This window comes from Halichoerus grypus, chromosome 9 (genome assembly GCF_964656455.1).
Source record: "Halichoerus grypus chromosome 9, mHalGry1.hap1.1, whole genome shotgun sequence".
Lineage (NCBI taxonomy): Eukaryota > Metazoa > Chordata > Mammalia > Carnivora > Phocidae > Halichoerus > Halichoerus grypus.
In genome coordinates, this window is record NC_135720.1 from 137,851,919 (window position 1) to 137,875,937 (window position 24,019).

The 24,019-nt window shown below is 40.9% G+C and overlaps 1 protein-coding gene and 1 pseudogene across 6 annotated transcripts in view; both read left to right on the forward strand.

Annotated features, from left to right (window-relative positions):
• Window positions 1-24,019, forward strand: part of CDKAL1 (CDKAL1 threonylcarbamoyladenosine tRNA methylthiotransferase) — a 642,750-nt gene that overhangs the window by 526,916 nt on the left and 91,815 nt on the right. Inside the window, exon 14 of one of the 6 annotated variants that reach the window (XM_036123560.2) lies at window positions 21,979-22,474. The exons of the other annotated variants lie outside the window; for them this stretch is intronic. Coding sequence (XP_035979453.1) covers window positions 21,979-22,146 — 168 coding nt within the window. The 3' untranslated portion in view covers window positions 22,147-22,474. Of the gene's footprint in view, window positions 1-21,978; window positions 22,475-24,019 lie in introns of those variants that run through there. 6 annotated transcript variants of the gene reach the window in all.
• Window positions 12,426-12,939, forward strand: LOC118555432 (thioredoxin pseudogene; annotated as a pseudogene).

Below are 24,019 nucleotides of genomic sequence, written 5' to 3' on the forward strand. Positions count from 1 at the left end.
GCAGAATATGGCAATTTATTTGAAAGAGATCGGGAAAGCCAGTAATGCCTGTCAGTAGAGAGAGGGTGCAGGTAGATAAGTAATATGCCAGCAAAGGGAGGGAGATGGGCTGGATTCCTGATAGGAGAGTTGCAGTTTTTCAGATGAAGCCATTTAATCAACATAAATGCAGCAGTGGCTAAAGTTAACACTCGGGAACAACAAAAGGCTGTGACAAATCAAAGGTTTTGCCTGACTTGTCTAAATCTTGCCCACTTCTAACATTTTTATTCACAGTTAAGGGAAATTCCATTATTCTTTTATTAGAACTCTTAATGGAACTTAGCCGTTTGCCGCTTCTACGGGCTTCCTCTTCATATCCTCTGTGGCATTGTATCAAAGTTACCTCGGATTATTTTGGCTTCCCTTGTGAAGGCTTCATTCCTTTGCAAATTAGTCACTGGGCAGTGAGGAATTGAATATAAGTGCTAGATGGAGTTCCTTTTGATCTTTGCTTTAAGATCGGTAATAAATTATTGTAAAGAGCTAGGCTGCTTGATGAGTGATTTTTGAAGTTCCAAAGGTTTGGCCTGTTGGCATTCTGCTTCATTCTGCATGTGTAGGGACGGAAAAGGGGAAAGTTTCTTTCTCCAGCTCCATCCAGACACGTCTCACTGGGTCACTTTCAACCTTTTCTCCTGTTGATCAGTGTCCACAAAGACTAGCATCCCAGGGGCTGAGGAACGGACACTGCTTTCTCAGTCTTTTTTATTCCCCCATAAATAAAATACAAGGGGGTTGTGATTCAACTTACTTTGTCATTTTAAGTACCCAATTATATTCAAACAAATTAGCTTTCTAAGCAGATAGGTTTTAACATAGAATGTTTTGTAAGATGTGGTTAGAGCTGGCTTAAACATCTCATGCTCAGTGAGATTTCTGTAGTGATCTTTAGATTAAATATATACATACATTATAAATGAAAGCTTATATAAGATAAAATATAGGCTATCTGCAACTTGCTTTAAAAAAAGAATGCAAGGCAGGGAGTGGGTAGGATACAGTAAAATCAGACTGGCCATGTGTCGACGATTATTGAAACTGGATGATGAGTTTATGGGGGTTCATCATGCTATTCTACATATTTTCTTTTTTTTTTTTTTAACATGATGGAAATTTTCCTGGGAGTGAATGTTGTGGTATTCTTTTCCTCTCTAGCTAGATTCCTTTTACTGTTAATTTTTCCCTTGACGTAAATTTATACCAAAGAAGGAACACTCAGCATTTCAGTGGGTTCGTTATGCTGAGTAAACTCAGAAATGCAGCTCCTCTTCCAAAGTTGGCATAATTTCCCGGGACTTCATCCCAAATTACAGTGGGTCACTTAAATGATAGCCTGGCCTGCTAGAAACTGTTAAAATGGTGGTAATTACAAAGGATAGTACACCCTTTTCTCAGTGAGTCAGTTATGTTTGCTCTTCTCTCCTCCCCAACTCCCCCAACCCAACCAAGATTGCTCCTGCCTGACCCCAGGCACCGGAGAGTGACCAGGTTAAACAAACATGTTGTTTGAGTGAGGCCAGGTGCGTTTCTTAATAGTACTCTGAAGCCATTGTTTACGTTGTACATGGTCAGTTGGGTTTCTCTTAAATGCTGTTGCAGAAAGCAAATAAAGCTTAGAGCAAAATGTGCACTCAGAATGAGTCTTAAGGAAAATACCTGATTTATTTTTTATACTCTATGACAAATTTTGCTGGAGATGGGAAGAATTTCATTTTGGAGTGTTATCTCTGGTTCCATGACCATTAAAAAAAAAAAACTGTTTTCAGTTCTTATAATACACACTTATAGAGGATGGCTTGACTAAAGCCAATTCCCATTTTTCTGCCCTAATAAAAGGGAACATTGGTAAAGAGAATCCAAAGCAGCAGGTAATTTGATTTTATTTTGTGCACTGTATGCTGTCCTCTGTTATTTTAATTAAACACATAATAAACATAGCTTGTAATTTCTGAAAACACATCATACTAACTACCAGGAAAGGTTACAGGTCCAGAGGTCTTCCGTGTCACTAAAGTTGAATTTTTTCTTTGGCTAAGTTATGGGTAAGTAGAGTAGGCTATAATTAGAACACTTTTTATTAAAACTCTGCTTATTAGCAGGTGCTTTCTGTCTTTGGCCTGAAAGAAGTATTGCCATGCATATAAAAGATGTCTCTCTCTCTCTCTCTCCCCGTCTCTATTTCCTTCCTTCCCCCCTTTTTTTCTTTCTTGTTAGATTTTATCAGAGTTATGTGTTCAGGGGGGAAATCTCAGTTTATTAGCTAAACACAGATGTTTATAATCTGCTAATGTAGAAAGCTATTATAAAATATGAAAATGCTTGGAAGGAAAAAGTACACAATTCTGTTTCAGTCTTTAGTGGTCTTTAACATCTGCGTAGTTCCGTCTCTAAACACAGTTAATCTGTGTAACTTTATATATATTCACCTTTAAAAGTGAGCCTTTAACGGGTTACTATTACAGCTTCTCTGTTTTATGAAGTGGGCATCTCATGTTCTTTTAGTGACTATTATTATTTCAATAATTTTCTACATTCGTGGACATAAATGAATGGACACACGTGAGAAGAAACGTTGTTGTGAAACCATGTTGGTGGAATAAGCTTTTTTCCTGTCTTTTTTTTTTTTTTTTTGGTGACTAGTGTTATTTTAAGAATTTTTCTATAGACACAGACATACATCAGCTAAACTATAAACAAATTCATATGAACCCCCCCCCGCAAACGGCTGTGTATGGATATGCTTGATGAGTCAGCGTAGGAGCACAGAGAAAACAAACACCAGTGCTTTACACGGCCAGAGGCCTTTCGTGCAGGAGCCTCTGCCGTCCGGTACCTGGCTCCAAGGCCACCAGCCCGCCAGCCCGCCAGCCCGCCAGTCAGGACCCAGCCTGTCCACATCCTCGTTTCATTCTCTCTCCCCACATCCTTACTTCTTCAAGGCCCCCATCCACACGCAGTCCACTTTTAAAAAGACTATTTCTAACAAACAGACATGTCTGGTTTCCCAAAAAACAGTCAACCCTAGCAGCAGTCACAGAGAGGGTGGTTATGGCTTCAAGAAGCCAGAGATCCATTAAAAAGTGGCGGCATCCTAAAACGAAGGCAAGGACGGGGCCATAAGGGCATTAAGTCCTTAACAAAGGTACTCCCCGAGTGCAGCTGGCCCAGGACCACTTAATTTGGACCCAAATACCCAGAGATCCCTACACATTTTAGTAGTCCCGGAGTAAAATAATTGGGCCTAAATTACAGCAAGAAGCAGATGTTTTAGAATAGTAGAGACGTCTATGGTCTGTTTTTAGAAATAATTGCTATTTTAAGGATAGATGTTATTTATCTTGAAAACTCTTAGGAATAGCTGGTTTTTTAAGGTTGGTTGCATGAAGTATCGCTATAGAACGTGGTTTAATAACAGAGAAAGAGTAAGAGTGGTTGAACATGTGCTGGTAGTCGGGTAAAGGACCCAAAAAATGTGTGCGAGCAGAAAGAAAATGAGAGAATTCATATTCCCCCAAATTACTTATTTATATAATTACTGTAAAAATAATAAAGTATATGATATTTTTATCTTAAAGAGTACGCTAGGCATAACTTGAGTGGAAGAATTGTAAGTAATGTATCAGTACAGTGCACTTTTAAGTACAATATTAAATATACAAAAAAATGCTGATATGTATTTGCATAACCCACACTTCCTAAGACTACCTTAAGCACTGCTATTAATACAAACACATCTGGGAATTCATGCCTACCAGTGCACAGTGAAATATGATTTAATAAAAAAAAAATGTAGAAAATACTGTCTGTGGCTTCATGTGGACAGAAGCACACAGCAAAAATTTATTTTAAAAGTCTCAGGGAAGGGGCTCCTGGGTGGCTCAGTCGTTAAGTGTCTGCCTCCGGCTCAGGTCATGGTCCCAGGGTCTGGGTCCTGGGATCGAGCCCCGCATCGGGCTCCCTGCTCCGCGGGGAATCTGCTTCTCCCTCTCTCTCTGCTGCTCCCACTGCTTGTGCTCTCTCACTCTGTCAAATAAATAAATAAGATCTTATCTAAAAAAACCTAAAAAAAAGTCTCGGGGGGAAAAAAGTCTTGGGTTATAACACCATCCTTCCTTCCCTGAGAGACCGTTCATCCCTGTGGCATCAAGTTTCGTAAATACATAGGTCCTACCTGGAGCGAAAGGGGCCGTTTCACGTTAGAAATCCGGTATTGATCTACGTTTCTCCATTAATCAGATTTGTCTAGTGATTTAAGATAACACAAGTCACGTTGCCCAGCATTTTCTGTTTGAAGAGTAATGGCCATTTGACTCCGTCCCAGGGCAGCCACGGTTTTGTCGAGCCTTCATTATCCCCTGTGCTTTGGGGAACATAATGTCGCAACAGAGTGCTTTGAGTGGTTCTTCTCGAGAGGGAGATGTGAATTTGGATCCCTGCCTGCTGGCCCTGTTGAGCTTCGAGCTACCTGCTGTCTGGAAATAGCATATTCGGTTTTTAATGGATACAGCACTCTACGATAGCCAGATTTGCACGGCACGTGCAGATAAAGAAACAAGTTACTGACTTGGCATGTTTATGCCATGCTTGACACAGTTCCCCACAGCAGCTCGTCCAAAGCCATTTGTGCACCTCTCCATTCCCCATCTTTGGCAAAGACTAAAAATGTTTAAAAAGTAATTCTAGGGATGTTGCTAAATATCAGGAACAATTGGATAAATGTCCGCCTGATTGAGTTGCCTTATTGTTGTAACACATGTCATTCTAAAACCACACTCAGGGTATGGCCTCAAAGCATGGGGAAGTGAGTACTTCTGTAAATAGTAAACCCATGTTCACGGGCGCCGTGAACTCTAAAAGCCAAATGACTAACTCAGCCTCAAAATAAAGGACGTGACTAAAGCGCTCCCTTTGTATAAGATCTGTGCTCCCATTTGTTAAAATGTCTTTCCTCTCAAGGTGATCATATAATTACTACCAAAGATGCAGACATGGTTCCGCTGTGTTTTACTTCAACAGCAAATGCGTCTAGTTACCCTTTTGCTTCCTGATCTGTGCCAACCTGACCCAAAGGCATTTTCTTCATTTTTAACCCTCCTCAGCTGGTGATTCAGGTGGACTAACTCATCATGTTTCCTTGAGCCTACCTTTGCCACTGTATCAATGTATTTTTCTCTTTTCCTTCTAAAATGGCATTGATCTAAAACCCAAACATTTTTTTTTACACATTAATATTGTGACTGTAACTGCAAGGATGGGAGGGGTATGGAAGCATGCGTAAATGGCAGAGATAGATCCAGAGCCTGGTGGATACCAGCATTCTGCTTTGCCAGTCACCCTGAGGACTAACAAAGACAGTGGAATCTGAGTGGACCTATTATTATTATTATTATTATTATTATTATTATTATTCTTCAACTGTTTGGTGCACACCATGTAACTGGCACTATCCTCAAAGCTTGACATACGTGCATAACTCATTTACTCTTCATCCTGACCCTATGAGAACTCGGATTATCCCCTATTTTGCAGATGAGGAAACGGACACGGAGAGATTCTGTGACTGCTCAGGGTCACACAGCTAGTAAGTTACAGAGCAGTCTCGCTCCAGAGTCCAGGCTCATGACTCCCATCCCACGAGTAGCTAAAAAGCCACAGTGTAAGATGCTCTAATAAAAGGTGGGTTGACAGCTTAAGCTCAGGGTCGAAGTGGCCTCTTCCCCTGCCTCTCTCTCCCCCACTTCTGAGTCAAAATTTAAGTAGGTAAACTCTAGGTGGAAAGAGGTGTGAGAAGGAATAAAAGGGGCAGAAGACAGTAGTAGGGGAAGAGCGTTGAGGACTCCATTGAATGGCCTCCTGGTAAAGCAGACAATAAAGCAGCCAAGCAGACCCTAAAAACCACCACCCTCACCTCCTTTCTCCCCGGCCCTGGTGACTGATTCACCGTCAGCCTGGGGGCGAAGATATCTTGAATAAAGCCGGATGTTGGGGCGAATATCGTCAGAGACTAACAGATCAGGCTGGTCCAGCGCTCTGTTCCTCAGAGAGCCCCGTCCAACTTGCTCTCTTCCCGGACTCCTCCCTGGGGGGTGGGGGCGGGGCGGGTTAGGGCCACAGCCCAGGGCTTCCGGCCAAAGGATTGGAATTTTTTAGGACCACCACGGTAGTAGGTGTCCAAGCCAGAGAAATAGTACCCTATTTCTATTTTAGACCCCTAGTCAGGGTCTAAATCACTGAGAAAGGTTGAGGAGAAAATCATCTGAAGCCATGACACATGGACATAGGAAAAGGCCAGCAGGGCAGCTTAGAAGCAGGTTAGGGTGACGTCCTGTGCAGGTTATCCGGACCCCAGCCGGCACTTGTGACTTCCTTTTATGGGCAGGCGGGGTCATGTTGCAGAAAATGGGAAGTTTCCCAGATCCCAGGGTAAGAATGTCGCATTTAGTAGATTACTGTGTCCCCTCCACCTCTCCACCCAAGCGCTCTCAGAAATCTTAATAATAGGGGAAGAAACAAAGTTCATAATGAAATTCTTTGCCAACATGCAGTATATGAAAGTACTGATAAAAAATAATCAAAAGAGGGCGCCTGGGTGGCTCAGTTGGTTAAGCGTCTGCCTTCGGCTCAGGTCATGATCCTGGAGTCCTGGGATCGAGTCCTGCATCGGGCTCCCAGCTCAGCGGCGAGCCTGCTTCTCCCTCTGACCTTCTCCCCTCTCATGCTGTTTCTCTCTCTCTCGCTCTCTAATACATAAATAAATAAAATCTTTTAAAAAAATAATAATAATCAAAAGAAAGTCTACATAGATATGGCAGTTACTGTGTCTTCAAATTATTTATCAAACCTAAAGGAATCTCCGTTTTTGCTGCATTGGTTGTATGCCCCCTCCACGGAATTCACCAGCGTCGGGAAGAAGTGAGCCAAGGGCAGGGAGAGGGACGGCCTTGTACCAAGAGCTCGAGTGCGCACTGCAGCCACCCCGGGCTTGCCCGCCACTGTTCCACCAGTCCCCCCGCTTGTCCTCCGCCATCGGTCTCTGCACCCTGTCCCAGCCCTGTCCGTGTCTCATCACCGCTGTGCACGACCACTTACCAGCCTTTCCCGCCCCCACTGGGACACGATCCACTCAATATGTTAGGGTTGCCAGGATTAACAAATAAAAATACAGCATACCCAGTTAAATTTGAATTTCAGATAAACAGTATTTTTTAACATAGATTGTGTCCCATGCAATAAGTGGGATGTAGTTATACTAAAAATTTATTCATCGAAAATTCATATACAACTAGGTGTTCTCTTTTTATCTGGCAACCCAGGCTGCATGGGGATGACATATTTCACTTTGGCAAATTGAGACAGAAAGGTGAAAAGAAAAGAAAATTCAAAATGGAATGAAATTTTTAAAAATGATTTTAAAACCTCCCCTGCATTTGGTGAGAAGGACGTAAGAATATTTGTTCCTGTCCCTCATCCTATCCTTATTTGTATAACATGCCTGGCCTCCTCTCAAAGGCTGACACGTATGTCAGATATTTTAATTAAGAAGATAGAATTGGGGTGTCTGGGTGGCTCAGTAAGTTAAGCGTCTGCCTTCGGCTCAGGTCATGATCCCAGGGTCCTGGGATCGAGCCCCGCATCGAGCTCCCTGCTCGGCCAGAGGCCTGCTTCTCCCTCTCCCTCTGCCCCTCCTCCCTGCTCGTTTTCTCTTTCTCTCTCTCTCCCCCAAATAAATAAATAAAATCTTAAAAAAAGAAAAAGAAGATAGAACCTACCAGAGGGGAGCTGGGTGGGGGGATGAGAGAAATAGGTGGTAGGACTAAGGAGGGTACTTGTGATGCGCACCGGTGACGTTGGCAAGTGTTGAGTCATTATATTGTACACGGGAAGCTAGTGTTACACTGTATGTTAACCAACTGGAATTTAAATAAACACTTAAATAAAAAAGGATAAGGGGCGCCTGGGTGGCTCTGTCATTAGGCATCTACTTTCGGCTCAGGTCATGATCCCAGGGTCCTGGGATTGAGCCCCGCATCGCATCGGGCTCCCTGCTCAGCAGGAAGCCTGCTTCTCCCTCTCCTGCTTCCCCTGCTTGTGTTCCCTCTCTCGCTGTCTCTCTGTGAAATAAATAAAATCTTAAAAGAAAAAAAAAAAAGAAGGAAGATAAAACAACTTACTCATTTGACCTTAGTTCTCTAAAATCTTGTAACAACATTTTACCCTGGGAAATCTGTCTGGAAAATTGCTTGGAAGACACAAACAGAAGTTAAATTAAAACCTTACCCATACCTTATTTTCAAGGAATAAGAATTTTCATTTCCCCCCTGAAAAGCACACTTTGTTTCTCGGCAATACTTTTTATCATAAAATATAATTAATGACTTCTTCGTAGCTGAAGTTATTTCTGTTGAGACGTGCGGAGAAACATTAATGCTAGTGATGCTCACAGCAAGCAATGTAGGCAGTCACTAGAGAAATGAGGAAGCTAGTTCTGCTTTTTCTCTCTCTCTCTCTTTAGCTCTACTCCTCAAGTTTTAAGACTGTCGAGAGTCCTGTGATTGGTGGAGTGTGGGTTGATGGTGTTTGCGGAATGGGCTCCCCAGGCCTGGCCTGTGTCTTCCTCAGCACATTATTAACAATGGCTGAAGGCCCCAGTCTGTGCGCCCCTCTCCTGTGATTACCAGCCTGCCATACAGAGTCTGACTTGCACAATTTCCAGAATTCTGTTGACCAAAAATAGTGAAGTGCAAGTATTTCCACGGGCCAATAATTCATTCTCTCAAGGGTTTTTGCACAAGATTAAGAAGCCAGGATTACAGTTAGCATCTGTGGTGCTTTTTTTTTTTTTTTAAAGATTTTATTTATTTATTTGAGAGAGAGAGAGCGAGCACATGAGAGGGGGGAGGGTCAGAGGGAGAAGCAGACTCCCTGCCAAGCAGGGAGCCCGATGCGGGACTCGATCCAGGGACTCCAGGATCACAACCTGAGCCGAAGGCAGTCGCCCAACCAACTGAGCCACCCAGGCGCCCTGTGGTGCTTTTTTAGTGTACATGTTAACACTCTTCTTTTGAAATTGGAAAACTGGAATTTTAGCATCTGGGGAAAAAAAAAGTTAACTAGCTTCTTCTAATGACTGTTAATATTTTCCATTATTCAATACTACCTTTGGGTGCCTTTCAGAATTCCAGAGATATTTTAAATGCACACGTGTCAAATAAAAATAAAAGAGTTTTAAAAACTCAAGTTCTTTTTAATTTAGCTCCGTTAATATGTAGAACACACATGGGTAAGAAAGGAGACCATTCCATTTTTAATTACCGTAAAGTATAATAATCCAGCTACTGTGCATAAAACAAATCTCTAATTCACTTTAAGATTTTTTCTTTTGAAGGGGGATGATTTTAAAGCTGCTTGTTTCTCTTTACTCCTCACTTTTTATTTATCAACGCTTTCTTTTTCTGATTTTATTTAAAATTTTAAGTTGTTGAGGGTTAAGGTTTCATTTGACCTTTGCCCCCACCCCCACCCCCACCCCCAGGCGTTGTTACACTCTCCTGTTGTTTTCAGGTGTCTCTAGGTGCAAGCTGATTATCTTCCCCTATCTAGTCTTTGCATTCGTATTTTCTTACTATTCCACTTTTGCATTTCTCCACCCAGTTTCTTCGATATTCTTACCTTTTGCCCTCCATAATGTTTCCCCTTGGGACCTGCAGCATGGTGTATCCTGGTACTTCTCTTCTACTGGAGCTAGTCATTGACACCCCAACACTGGGGTCTGCCCCCCCTACATACTGTCTTAAACCATAGAGCTGGGAACACCTCCAGAGCTCATGCAGTCCCACCTTGCCCGCATCCCATCTCTGCTGTGTAGGTGAAGAAAAGCTTCCTTTGTCCTGTTGAGTTCATCCTTCAGAACCTAGTTTAATTTCCCCTTCTTTGCATCTTCTCTGACACCCACAGAAAACTGTTCTCACGCTACCCCTCTGACGTGCAAATGCCTTTATTACTTGCCTTGTCATGCTCTGAGAACTCAGTTCCACTCAGTAAACGCAAGTTTTTCCCTGGGGGACAGGCGCAATAATGGGGATAAGAGGCTCCTAATCCAATGGGGCAGTAGAGGGAGATGGCAACAAATACTGCATTTAATTATGTTGCTCTGTTATATATTTATTTTTGGCATAACTATCCCACCCTACTACACTGCAGATGTCTTTAGGACAGAGATCGTATCTTGTTTTTCTTCCCCCCTCTTCAAGAAAAGACCCTGAATTATGGACTAGAATTTAATGTGTTGTATATATGAAGTGTATTTTACTTTTCTTTTGATCTGCGTACCATAACTATACAAAAGCACTTGCCTATCATCCCACAGAATACAGGGTTAAAACCCAGTCTCTTAATGCCCCTTTTATAGCTCTGCCACATCACTGCGTAGTTGGAATGTTCCAGGAGTAACGGCCACAGCTGGGGGAGCAGGTACTAAGTTGGTTCTTGGTTTTTAATTATAAAGTCGGTAACAGGATGCTTAATACTGTATTCAGAGAAAGCCTCCTCCTAACCCTTACAGACCCTTGTTCACTTCTACAGAAGCAACCACTGTTTCTAGTTTTATGTGTAGATTTCTAGGGTTATTTTTACCTATATAAGCACGTACCTACATCTGTGGTTTTATTTAGACACTTGCTTTTTTATTCAAATGTTAACATGGCTACAAATTCTTATGTTTCTTTTTTCATATGATAGCGTATCTTGGAGATAATTTCAACCCATACATAAAGAGCTACCTCGTTCCTTTTTAAAAAGTAAATGGATATATTCTGTACCAGATGTTGACCATATCTAACTAGACTCTTACTGATGGATCTCTGGGTGGCTTCTGATCTTTTCATCTTACGGTAGTGCTGCGGTGCATAATCTCAGAAACGGGTCCTTTCATGTATGTATGAATATCAACTGTATGATAAATTTCTGGAAGTAGAATGGCTGTATCATAGGTGAGTGCATTTTAAATCCTAAGGATCGCAAGTTACCCACTAAACAAGGTGTTCCAGAGGTAAAACAGTGTTTCCTTACACCCTCCCCTACACAGTGTCAACTAAGTTTTAATATCCTCTCCTCTTAGTCACAAACAAAGAATAATTTGGTCTTTGATTTTATATTGCTACCTCGACCTTGCCTTGCTGTGTGACCTTGCCAAGATACTTAACGTTTTCTTTACCTCTGTTTCCTCCGTAAAATGAGAATAATACTGTATTTCATAGACTCTAAAACACTATTAATTACAAGTCTTGCCATTAATTTATGTAACACTAAGGAAGGAAAGAGGCATTGCTCATTATAATGTTGAGACACTGTTGATTAGAAGACACTTCTCAAACTGAGAGATGCTAAAATGTCAAGAAATGTGCTTTTTTAGAATTAGCGAAATTTGCTAGTACCTGCTTTATAGGACCATCAAAAGGGTGAAATGGAAGGCTTCTAGAAGATTACCCAGTGCATAATAAGTGCTCAGTGAAATGACCATTCTTGTTCTTATAGTAGAATTATAGTAATTAAAACAGCCCCACCACTAGTATCCAGCACATAGTACATCCTCAGTAACTGGTCCTGTTATCATCATTATTAATGCAAACTTATAGTTATTAGGAAACAAGTGGGATTTTGTCTGTTTTATTGAATACTTACTCTTCAACACTTAAAACAGGGCTTGGCATATGGAAAGCGCTCTATAAATATTTGTTGATTGAAGAAATTAATCTAGTTCTTCCTCCAGAACTTCAGTAGAAGTATATGTAGAAATCTTAATTTTTCCTGAGTAGCAGGTGCAGCGGCTGCTGATCTCAGGGTTCTGTGGTCTTTAACTTTCCTCTCCCTGCCCCGTACTCACCCAAACTTCCAGACCTCATTGCAAACCACATGATTTCATATTTAAAAAAAAAAAAAAAAAAAAACCTAGTCCTATGGAGCTCGGTGTAAACATTTAAAAATCAAAATTTTGGGCACCTGGGTGGCTCAGTTGGTTAAGCGTCTGCCTTCAGCTCAGGTCATGATCCCAGGGTCCTGGGATCGAGCCCCGCATCAGGTTCCCTGCTCAGCGGGAAGCCTGCTTCTCCCTTTGACCCTACCCCCTCTCATGTGCTCTCTGTCTCTCATTCTGTCTCTTTCAAATAAATAAATAAAATCTTTTAAAAAATTTAAAAAAATAAAAACCAAACTTATTTATAAAATCAAAAACTTTGAATAGAGGGGAATCTTCAGGATATTGTTGGTATAATTTTTTTTTCCTAAACTCTAGTCAAAGTGCATTTCATATAATATGTACAGGTTCCTAATGAGCATCTGATACGATTTGTGTAAGTCCTACATTTTAGAGTTTGCCTTTTAAAAATACAATACAGAAGCTCTGTCCGGCGTTTTGGATCCACTTTCATCGGTCCTTACAGTTGTTTGTCAGACCCCAGCCGCCAAAATGGTAAAGCAGATCGAGAGCGAGTATGCTTTTCAGGAAGCCTTGAACAGTGCAGGGGATAAACTTGTAGTAGTTGACTTCTCAGCCACTTGGTGCGGGCCTTGCAAAATGATCAAGCCTTCCTTTCATTCCCTGTCTGAGAAGTACTCCAACGTGGTGTTCCTTGAAGTAGACGTGGATGACTGTCAGGATGTTGTATCAGAGTGTGAAGTCAAATGCATGCCGACCTTCCAGTTTTTTAAAAACGGACAGAAGGTGGGTGAATTTTCTGGAGCTAATAAGGAAAAACTTGAAGCTGCCATAAATGAATTAATCTAATTATGTTTTCTGAAAATATAACCAGCCCTTGGCTCTTGAAAACTTGTAATTTTTTTTATTTACTAAAAGGAAAGATCAAGTATGAAGACTCTATACCCAATTTCCATCTGATTATAAGTGACCCTATACCCTTTTAAAAAAAATACAATATATTCTTTTTACAACTGATCTAGTCTTGGGCTCTCTTTATGCATTCACTACAGAAAGAATAAAGAAATAAGACCTTTTATTTTGAAAGTACCATATATTTTTTTAGTTGAACCTGAGCTCTTATGGGAAGCCTTTTCTTCTTCTTCCTGGCTATACATATGTGGACTTTAGAAAAGTCTTCAGTATTACATAAAGTATATATCCTTTACATTCTGCTTTTTGAATTTTAGTATTTTCTCATTTCAGACTGATTGGTTCGATAGACTTTGCTTTATTTAACTTGGTTACAGGTATTAGAATATTTCCATGCAGCATAGGTCTGTTTTGACACTTCCAGAATTTAAAATGTAATATTGATTTAGTAACTTTAAAAAGGAAGATGTGAAATACAGACTTTGAGTATGTGTTCTAATAAATATTTGTATGTACATATTTGTGTATTATATAAAAGTATGCAGATAGAGATGCACACTGTAACTAAAATATAATCAGCTAATATCAAGATTAGCTGGCATAACCTAATTCTCCACAAACAGCCCATGTTTTCTGGCTGATGTTATTTTCCCAACCTTCTTACTAGCCTTAAAATTCTTTGAATGGTTTCAAGTGTACTCAGAAATTAAATGTGAATGCTTTTACCTTGCATTTAGTCGATAGTGTTCAGGTCAGAGTCTTGTTGAAAACTCAACCTATGTGCTAAATCAATATAGCATGTCCCTGCTCTGGGGCCCGCTGTGGAAGGAAGTGAAGCCCTCTTGCTCTCGTGCGAGCATCCTTATGTGGGGGAAGGTCACTCCCACACGTTCTAGAAGTCCACTTTTATCACAGACCCATCTGCTGATGTGTTTATCTGAGCTCACAGTCTCTCACCTTTCACTTACTTGAAGAAGATAAGGTCAAAACCTGAAAATTTGCTCAAAGAAAAAGAGAGGCAAACGTAATCTCTCCTACCGGAATACTGTCACAATCTGCAGTGAGGTTTAGAACCACAGATTAAAATTGCTGCTGAGCGATCACCAAGTGTGTGCCCCCGAAAGGTCAGCGGCTGCCGACACTCAGGTCTAGCAGTGATCCCTCTCTCTACTTCATTGGTGACTCAGCATCGCCTTTTGGCACTTGAAAGGCTTGAGCGTTCACCAATTTTCACTTTCGTTGTAACACGCAGAAGCACTCGTTTTTAAATAAAGACAAATGGTTTTAACTCATGCATGAAAAAACTCTTTTTCAAATGAAGTATTCATAATAACAGATCTTGAATATGTAACAGACATGCAATTAAAGCTTCCCTCAGGGATGGTGGAAACACTTACCTGGGTATATTTATTTCATAATATTCAGAGAATAAGTTCATGCGGTAATAATGCATCTTAGAGTATTGATCTCCACCGGGCCTTTCCTTCACCTTCTTCGCCTCTCCCTCCAGACTTCTTTGCATTGCTTTTTCCTCGAGCCCACGCACACCAGGGTTCTGTTCCTTGAGCACGCCCCACTGCCCCCATGCACCCAGGCCTGCGTGCCCCAGACTCCGGGGCCTTTCCTTTTGGTGGTGCCTCAGCCGTGTGGACTACATGCGGGGCTGACCTGATCCTCTCTCTACATGCTCTGTGTTTACTACCTTGATGCACACTAATACATCTTTCTGGCTACTTAGCCACAAACCACAATGGCATCCTGGACTTCTCCCTCTCCCTTCACCCACTACTTTTGGTTGGTCACATTTTTCCAAATCTGCGCTGTGATTCATCTAGGTAAGACCTCATCCCCTTTGCTGCTGCCTCTGGGCAGGCCTTCAGCAGTTGGCTGCTGGATTTCTTCATCTACCTCAGTCCGACTCCCCCATTTCCACCCTCACTGTCCTCCCAAACCCCAGTCCCTTCTCTCCCTGCTCTCCTGGGAATATTTCTAAAATGCCAAGCACATTGTGTTAAGCCCGTGTGTAAAATACTTTCCGAGCCGTCAGTCACAGAAGAAAAGCCCCAGCATGATGCATAAGGCCCTTGATGGCCAGTAGCTTCTCCCCTTGTACCTGGTACTCCAGCCTTACCAAGTGATATGCCTTCCCCAGTTACCCCACACTCAGAGGCTCTGTTTTCCGTGTCCGTGTTCGGGGTGCTTCCTCTCTCTCGAACCTGCTGTTACTTCCTTCACCTGCTTCATCTCTCCCCTTCAGAACGCAAAGCCAGCCATGTCCTTAGGAAGCCCTCCCTGTCGTCTCCTCCCCACCTCCCCCAGGGTGAGGCATCCCTTCAGTGTGCTCCCCCAGCCTCCTTGTCCGCCTGTCTCCCCTGGATGACTGTGGACTTTTGGAGGACAGGCATTGTGTCAGTAGGGTCTGAGGCCCTGAAGGACCAGCGTGGTGGGTGACACACAGTAGATGTTCAAGAAAAGGTAATTTAAAGAAGGTGGTATTTTTCCAGGGTCTGATTGTCTCTCACACAGGTCCTCTGGAATATGCATTTCTGAAGCATCGTCAGTATTCCGTGCACACAGGGTAAATTAGAAAGCTTCTGTGAACAAGCAGTGGTTCCACTGGATTTCCGTATTTCATATTTAAAAGACATCTTTTCTATTCCCAGATATGTTCCATTTATATAAAATGAAGGAGAATGCTTTGAAAGCAGAGTGTGCTTTCTGCTAAAGCTATGTGAGGAATGGGTACAAGCTAACACAAACCCAGTGGCACATTAGGATCACCTGGGGTGCTTTAAAATATACGAATGCTTGGGTCCCACATGTCTGCACAACTTGTGTGTGTGTGTGTGCGCGCATGTGACGTTGCTTCCAAATGCTCTAAATGAGATTATGCTAATTGGCGTCATTATAAAGTCATGCATTGCCATCTCAGCTGAGCCCTCGATCATAATCCTTTTTGCATCTGCACTCAGCTCCTTTTCCCATTTCTCCTGGCACTTGCCCTAAACATTTATCACTCTCCTACCACACCCCCACCTGTACTGTGTGTGCGTGTGCGCCCCCTGTGAATTGGTCTTCTGTTTATATAGCTCAAACAGCAGACCTGAGTATACCCTTCTGAATTTCTAGTTTTCCCCACATTGTACTTAATCTGATAATGTGACATAGCACTAGGATTCCTACTTGACTTATTGGATATTTTATTTAGAGCTATGTTGTGAATAACGCAACTCATGCTGGCTTCAACAGAGAGATAATTTATATTTATAATTTATTGGCTTCCTTAATTAAAATGTCGAGATAGATTTTTGCATTAAACAAGGCTTGATTCAGAACTCAGAGGGAGTCACTGCCAGCAATCTTTGCTATATCACTTGGCAGTCTGATCTATCAGCTATTCTCAGGCTCACCTCCTTAGAGTTAGCAAAGTGGCTGCTGTAGCACCGGGCATCACGCCTCATGCCACCAAGGATAGAGGAGAGAGCAGGCCACTGTCCTGGGAGATCCAACCAAAGTCCCATCAGCCTGACTGATTTGGGTTGTGTGCACGTCCCTGAATTTGGAGTTAATGTGTTGGTTGATTTAAGCCAGCCAGGATTCTCACCCCAGTAACGAGGGGTGCAATTAACCCACTTAAGCCACATTGGCTACACCCCTGAAGGAGGAAGGGGCAGGAGCGAATTCCCCAAGGAGTGAAGAAAGAATACAGAAAAGGCAACAATGAATCTTCACAGTAATATAAAGTATGGTAATATCTATCTATAAGGGTTTCATCAACATTTGAACAAGATACTTTTAATCTGAAGTGTCACACATACATGTATAGTGAAATTGCTCGGTCATATTGGACCATTTTGAATTTCTAGTGAAGTGAATGCAAAAAAATAGTTATATGTTTTTTAAGCAACATATTTTTATAAACAATGTAAGAAATCACTCTTTGTCATTGAATTTGTGAATTTATTTATTTTTTTTTTACAAGTAATAAAACTTACTCCACTAAATATTAGAAGTATGGTAAATAGAGTCTGAAGAACTGACTTCCAATTCATGTTTTGTCACTTGACTTTGGAGAAATTATTTTCTCTAATCACTAGTTTTGTTATCTGCCCAATGCAGATATAAGTAATACCTGTCTTATTTGACAGTCATTGTATCAAATGTGATAATGTATGTTAAAGCATGTAATAAAAAGGCACAGCACAGTTAATTGTTATCTATTATTTCACTACCTCATCAGGTTGACTTTACCTGGCCAAAGAAAATATCATTATAATTAAAATGTAATTCTGTTTTACTAACACATTGCCTTTATTACTGAAAACCTGTTTTGTTTTTATTTTTGTTTTTGTCCTAAGCCTCCGAGTAGTTTATAAAAGCATATAATACTATATCTTCAGGCAAAATAGGAAGAACCGTGTTGTTCACCCACAAAATCTGAGTCATTGCTGCAGTTGAGAATAAAAGCCAGGGCTTCTGGGGAGCAAAAGCGAATAGATGAACAGCCAAGTGCACAGCTTTCGTTTTGTAATAACGGAAAGTGTATCATTCAAGAGGAGTGACAACCTTTTCTTAAGGCAAATTTCTAAATAGAACGTGTCCCATCCATCTTGCTGTTAAGGGGCATTGAACAGCATAATGGACCACCGTACCATAAAATTTACAAAACACAGTAAGCTCTGAAACTGTCTTGGACAGTTTTCAATAGAGAAGCACTCCAGCCTGGGTTTCAATCTGCCATTTATTCGCTATGTAACGTAGACAATTTGCTTCACTTCTCTGAGCTAATCTCTAAAATGGAGATTTTAAAAAGTAGTACCTACCCCATGGGGTTATTAGAAGGAAGGAAAAAAGAGAACGTATGTGGGAGAGATGGGTACAGTGCTCTGAATGTAGTAAGTGCTTAATAAATTTTAGTGCTATGGTTATCTTTACAAACTCCATCAGTAAACATTTGTTGTTCTAATTAGGTATAAAAGACTCTTAGCAGGGAAGTGACTTTATTGTGATTAAAGCATGCCTGTGATTGGATACTAGAACGTCCCACCAGGGTCCCTCAACTGGATAAGAATCTAACTGGCTGGAGATCTAAAGGAGAAAAATGAAAATCTTGTCCGGTTCTCTCTGTGAGCTGATTAACTTGAAAGTCATTTTAGCATAGCACTGAGGCAGTTTAAGATACTGTAACAGGGAAAAGCCTGTGGTGGGAAGGGTCGGAAAGCGAACTAACACGTGTGAACCCAAAGTGAACCCTGTGATTCACACTTTCACCGACAAGACCCGCGCCTTACAGTGTGCTCGGGTGTGTGTCGTCTCGTCCGTGTCCCGTAGCCTACTTGGCACGGCCCGGCATCCCCGTACACCACAGCGATGTCCTGCAGGATGCTCTCGGGTGTGGGTCGTCTCGTCCGTGTCCCGTAGCCTACTTGGCACGGCCCGGCATCCCCGTACACCACAGCGATGTCCTGCAGGATGCTCTCAGCTGTACCTCTCGCTTACCTCCCTCCCTCCAACAGCCCCCCCAGATAAGAAAGGACAGGGAGAAAACATAGAGCAATAGTACTGATCACTCTAGATATAACCCCAAATAAGATGACCTGATGTATGCCGATACATTGGTAATAGATGGAGTTTTACGTTTGTCCCTTAAGTAGTCAAAGTAACAGGGTGTGTGTTTAGAACCACTGAATGTTAGCACCGGGAGGAATTGTAAGGTCACCTTAATACAGTGCCACCTTTTTTTCTTCCTTCTTCCTCATTGAGGTATGGGAACCAAGGCCCACAGGACTTAAGTAGCACAGGCAGCTGTCTAATAATAAAACTGTACCTTAAAATCTGATCTGCTCCTTTCTCATCTCCTAGGCTTTTCACTTCACCACAAGATGTTTCTTTGGGGTTTTGATCACTGTTGTTTTTTTTTGTTTGTGGCTATTGTTGATTTTCAATATTTGCATTCTGCAGAATGAAAGCTCCTTTTATTTCCAGTTATTCTGCAATTCAGAACTCCAGTGCATTCCATCTGTTGGCAAACTGGACTTAACATTTGAAGCCCCTGAGGTTGATTTAAACTGGATTTGCTCAACGAAATGTGAATTTCTAGCTTACTTGGCTTTTATCAGAGGCCAGGCATCCAGATCAGAGAAGTTAAAGTGGTTTAGTATAAGACCACTACTCTTGGGTTATATAGACCTATTGTGGGTTTATATAAAAGAAAGCAACTGTGGCTCTTCCCGTTTCACTTTTCTGCTGGCAAAAAGCCACAGAACAGGCCAGGCTAATGGTAATTCCTCTACTCCCTGGCAGACCTCCCATAGCCAGCCAGCACCCAAGGAATACAGTGGTGAGCGTTGGAAAACCAGGGTGGTGAGATGAAGGTATGGCAGAAATCACCGATGCCAGGACGAGAAAGACGTGCCAGTTTAGAACTGTCTTTGACTTTTTTGATCCTAGTGCTGTAAGTCTTTTTCCCCTCTGTACTAGCTGCCACAGTGGAATTTAAGAAAGCGTGTGCCCCAAGACTCCTTAACAGTACAGGGTAGTGCTTCTGGGACCCCAGAGTTCAATAAGCAGCTACACAACAGTATATTCAGTCTGATGCCAACATTATGTATCTGTGCTTCTGAATCATCTACTTTTTATATTAGGATTTACTATGATGAAGAATAAAAGGAGTAAATATTCCTTCCTTTTAAAAAGGCTGTGACTGGGCCAAAGGAAATTTGGATGACTCTGGATTTTTTCAAAATCTGGTTGGCTGTAATAATTTTAAATGTATTCTCTGTTTTAAATATATCACTGGGACGCCCGACTGGCTCGGTCGGTAGAGCATGGGACTCTGGATCTCAGGGCTGTGAGTTCAAGCGCCATGTTGGGTGTGGAGATGAGTTAAAAATAAAATCTTTAAAAAAAAAAAAATCAGTCAGTCCCTGAATTTTGGAGCTACCAGTTCTTCATGACAGGTAATGCCTTTAGGGTGTTTATTCAGTTACATCTAGTTCTAGAAAGAAACATAGTTTCTGTATCAGTTTAATTTTGACTCTCTTCTTGAACCATTTAGTGGTATGTTCTTCCGTGTTTTGAGCACAACTGCTTTTCTTTCATACCGTGCATCTTCATTACTTTGGCGAGGTCTGTATTATTATATGTCTTTCAGGAAGTCAACATGAGCAAGTCAAGAACTTGATTCTGGCCACCCGATGTTCAGGTTTTAGGAGAAGTAGCCCAGACACAAATTTCATGAGAGGGAGTCACTCAAAAGATAGCTGTCATTTTAGCATTCCCAACGCTGGAAACAAACAAACAAACAAACATAAAAACTCAGTGGTTACTCTAAAATGCTATCGATCCATTCAGAGCATTTAGTTATTTATGTTAAACTTTCACTGATTTGAACGAGCGTTGAGAGAGACCTGAAACTCCCATTAATCACATCCTGAACTAAGAAGGCCCAGACCTGTCTACCTAATGTGTGCCCATAAATGAACGTAATGTTAGTTATTCATTCAGCTTGCAGATCAGAGTCATACATTATGTATGCAAGGTCTGAATTAAGGAAAAATACTTTTAAATACGTTAAAGGAGTACAGTTCATTACTTTCAAGTAATTAAACAAATTCAGTATTCCAAGGAGGAGTACGTTGTGATTCTTTTCATGAGTAGATAAAAATGATACGTTTTCTAAGACATCAGTAAGACTTTAAAAAGGAAAGTAGTTGTTAACCACAGAAAAATTCTTAACTTAGCTGGTAATTAAAATAGTACAAATTTTAATTCGCAACGAAGTGTTATTTTCACCTATAAGATTATTAAGGATTTTTAAATTTAGACTACCAAGTACTGGATGGGAATATAAATTTAAGAAAGAGCCTCAGAGTTCATATTGCTTAGCTCAGCAATTCAGCTTCTGAACATCTGTTCTAAGGAAATAATCTTAAAGGCCAAAATGCCACCTTTCACAGTAATGTCCACTGCCTTATTAAATAATAGGAGAGAGAGAGCAAAAACTTAAACATCCACCATTGAGGAGACTAGCTATATGAGTCAATCATAGTGTGTATGTGCCGTGGAGTAATATCCAACCAGTAAATATTATTTATACAGAATTTATTACAGCGTGGAAAATGCTCATATTTTTAGGGAAAAGATAGTAACAAAATTTCACGTAAGTTAGGGTGTCAGTCCTATAATAAAACAATGAAAATAGAAAAAAAAAATAGCCAAATTTTTAAAATCTCAAGCTTAACCATTCCACTTACGGTCTTATTTATATTAATATGCATAGTCACTCCTGTTTACATTATTGCTACAAAGGTAAAAGCAGGCTGTTCTCTTTCCAAATTATCTCACATGTCAAGTTATGCAGGCCGTGATATAATTTTTATGGTAAAGCAGAAACATCTTTAGATTTTCCAAATATCTTCACTCCTATTAGCCTTTTATATTTGTGGGTTTTAATGTATTATTTATCTCATTTTGCTACATAACTCTTCTGGAAGAAGTTTGTGTTCCTTGGCATTTTCTCCTTGCCTGCTTATCTGTCTCCCTCCCAAAACTCCACAAAATCAGAATTCCAATTGGTATTTCAGTGACTAGTAGGAACTGGAACCCATATATTTGTTTTGATTTTCCTTTTCAGGCCCCACAGCGCATGGGGATTATTTAACATTTTCTAAGCACACAGGATCCCTTTACAAAGACAAAGCACTTTGTGTTCCTATAGTTTTTTTTATGTAAAGCTATTAAAGGAACAGGAAGCGTCTTCTTTCGGCCACCTTTCTCCCTACACCTTCCCCCAGAACAGTCATTAGCATTAAACATAACAGAGTTGAACCTTGTTTCCCACAGATTCCGCAGAGAAAGGCTGCAAAGTAACACTAAAGCATTTGGGGTTATTTGTAATAAAGCACGTACAAGGGCAGCAAGATGCCAACTCACGTGTTGGGCAGACATTGGTATCTGGGTTGTCACTCTGTGGCGTGTCCCATCCTAAATCATACGGGGAGTGGGTCCTGTTTGACGGTTACTGTCATCAGTTCAAACATTATTCAAATAATTTAAAAGCTAATTTTTTTTTTTTTTTTTTTAATTTTAAGGACCGGCTGTTTGGTTTGCCCGGGCTTTCTCAGCTCTGCTGCTCAGGGCTCCAGCAAGGAATGTTCCTGTGCCAGACTGTTTATCTAGCCAAGCCTGAGCCATGGCTTCTTTATCCCAGTGGGACACTGCAGCTATGTTCTTGGCGTTTTCTGCCTATTACCAGTTAGGGTCTGTGAACAGGATCTCCATTTGTGAGAACCTCATTGTGGATAGCACGCAGTGGTCTTTTCATTTTGATTGATGGTTCTGGTTCTGCACCATCTGGCTTCTGATAGGCTGCATTAATCATATCCTGAACTAAGAAAGTGTAGACATGTCTGTTTAATATGTACCCATACATAATGTAATATTAGTTATTCATTCAGCTTGCAAAACAGAGTCATAATGTATGCAAGGTCTTTATATAGTAAAACATAAATATTAATATGCGACCCATTAATGCTGTTTTTACTTGTACTAACCTCCCACTAGTACATTTGTTGATGAAGATTGAGGAATTAAGAGAAAGAAGAGCATGTGTGTATCTACGTGAACATATATAATCTTGCTGATGTTTTAAATGAATTTAGAGTGATGTATGTCTGTAATACTTATCTTACCCATATTTAGTTTATGTATCTGATTGCCTCTTAAAATACAGGTTAAATGCAAGCTGCAACACAGATTCCCTTTTTCTCATGTGAACTGCTTGCATCCAATGTAGGTCATCTGTTTGCTGAGGTCACTGGGGGTGTACGTGGCCCTGCTCTTTTGTGCTGCTCCCGGCTGGGCCCACTTTTGACACATTCTGTCCCCTGCTGTGTAATAACATCCAGAAAAGAGAGAGAAAGAGAGAGAGAGACACCAGGAGAGGCAGGATAGGAATTCACAAGTCAAACAAAGTTTGCTCCAGATTTAGGACCATCATACTTATCAGTAGCTTAAATTTGGTTTCAGAAATTTGCTAGGACCTTTTCCAGTTAAGAGAGATTTAGTGTGCATTAATCATAATCCTTTCAGTACCTAGTGGAGGGAGGGTAAGGGGATTTAAATTCTCGTGGGAAGTTACCTTGTGCAAAATTGCTAGAGCATATTTCTTAAGGTAGCAAATTAAAACCATAACTTCATAAAACACATTCTGTGTTTTATTAATTATGTTTTGTTGTAACAGTACTATATTCCTCTGTGGTTACATCTTCTTGTGTGTGCCCCGGATTCAAAGTATGTATTTTAATGAATTATACTATTGAAGAATGAGTGAAGATTAATGCTCGTGTGTTGCAGAATGCAAAATACGAACCACACTGTAACAGTAATCAATCATGGAATAATGCATGGGAAACAAGGCAGATGATCATAGTTTTTGCTGAGAAATAAGTAAGCTGCAGCTTCTGTGTGACACGTAATTTCAGTGAGGCTTAATTAGTCACATGAGCACGATGAGCAGTACCCATGGACGCTCTATAAAATGAAACACGGGTACAAACTGACATTTTAACATGTTGAAGATATTAAGATAGCCTATATAAAACGGAAAAAAAGTCACTTTAGGAGTATAATCAGTAAAATTAAACATTCAGTTCATCCATTTCTTATTTTAAAGGTATTTTTAGCTGTTTCATCCAGTACTTTAGAGCCCATTATTGCTTAATTCATCCTATTAATTTTTTTTTTTTTAATACATTCACTGCTGAGAACACTGCATTGACAAACTGGAGAACAGAAAATCCATAATAAACAGGCCGATGACCATGAGAACACTAATGTAGTTCTAGGAATTTGTAAAAAGCCCCGCTTTTGCTGTGAGAAGGCAGGGGTCGGGCCTCGGCTCTGTCACTCGACTAGTTGAATGATGTTGGAAGTGGGTTCAGGCTGGCTGGCCTGTCTCCAGATTAGCCCTCCTTCTAAGATACCATAGTCTTAGTGAACTTTTTATCTAAAAGAAGGAATATCTTGAAGAACCTCAGACCTGATTTCTCATCTAAAAAATGGAGATCATCCCTGCTTCTGTCCACCTTTAGTGCTCACGAGGGTCAAATGAGTTCGCTGCATGCGTTATAA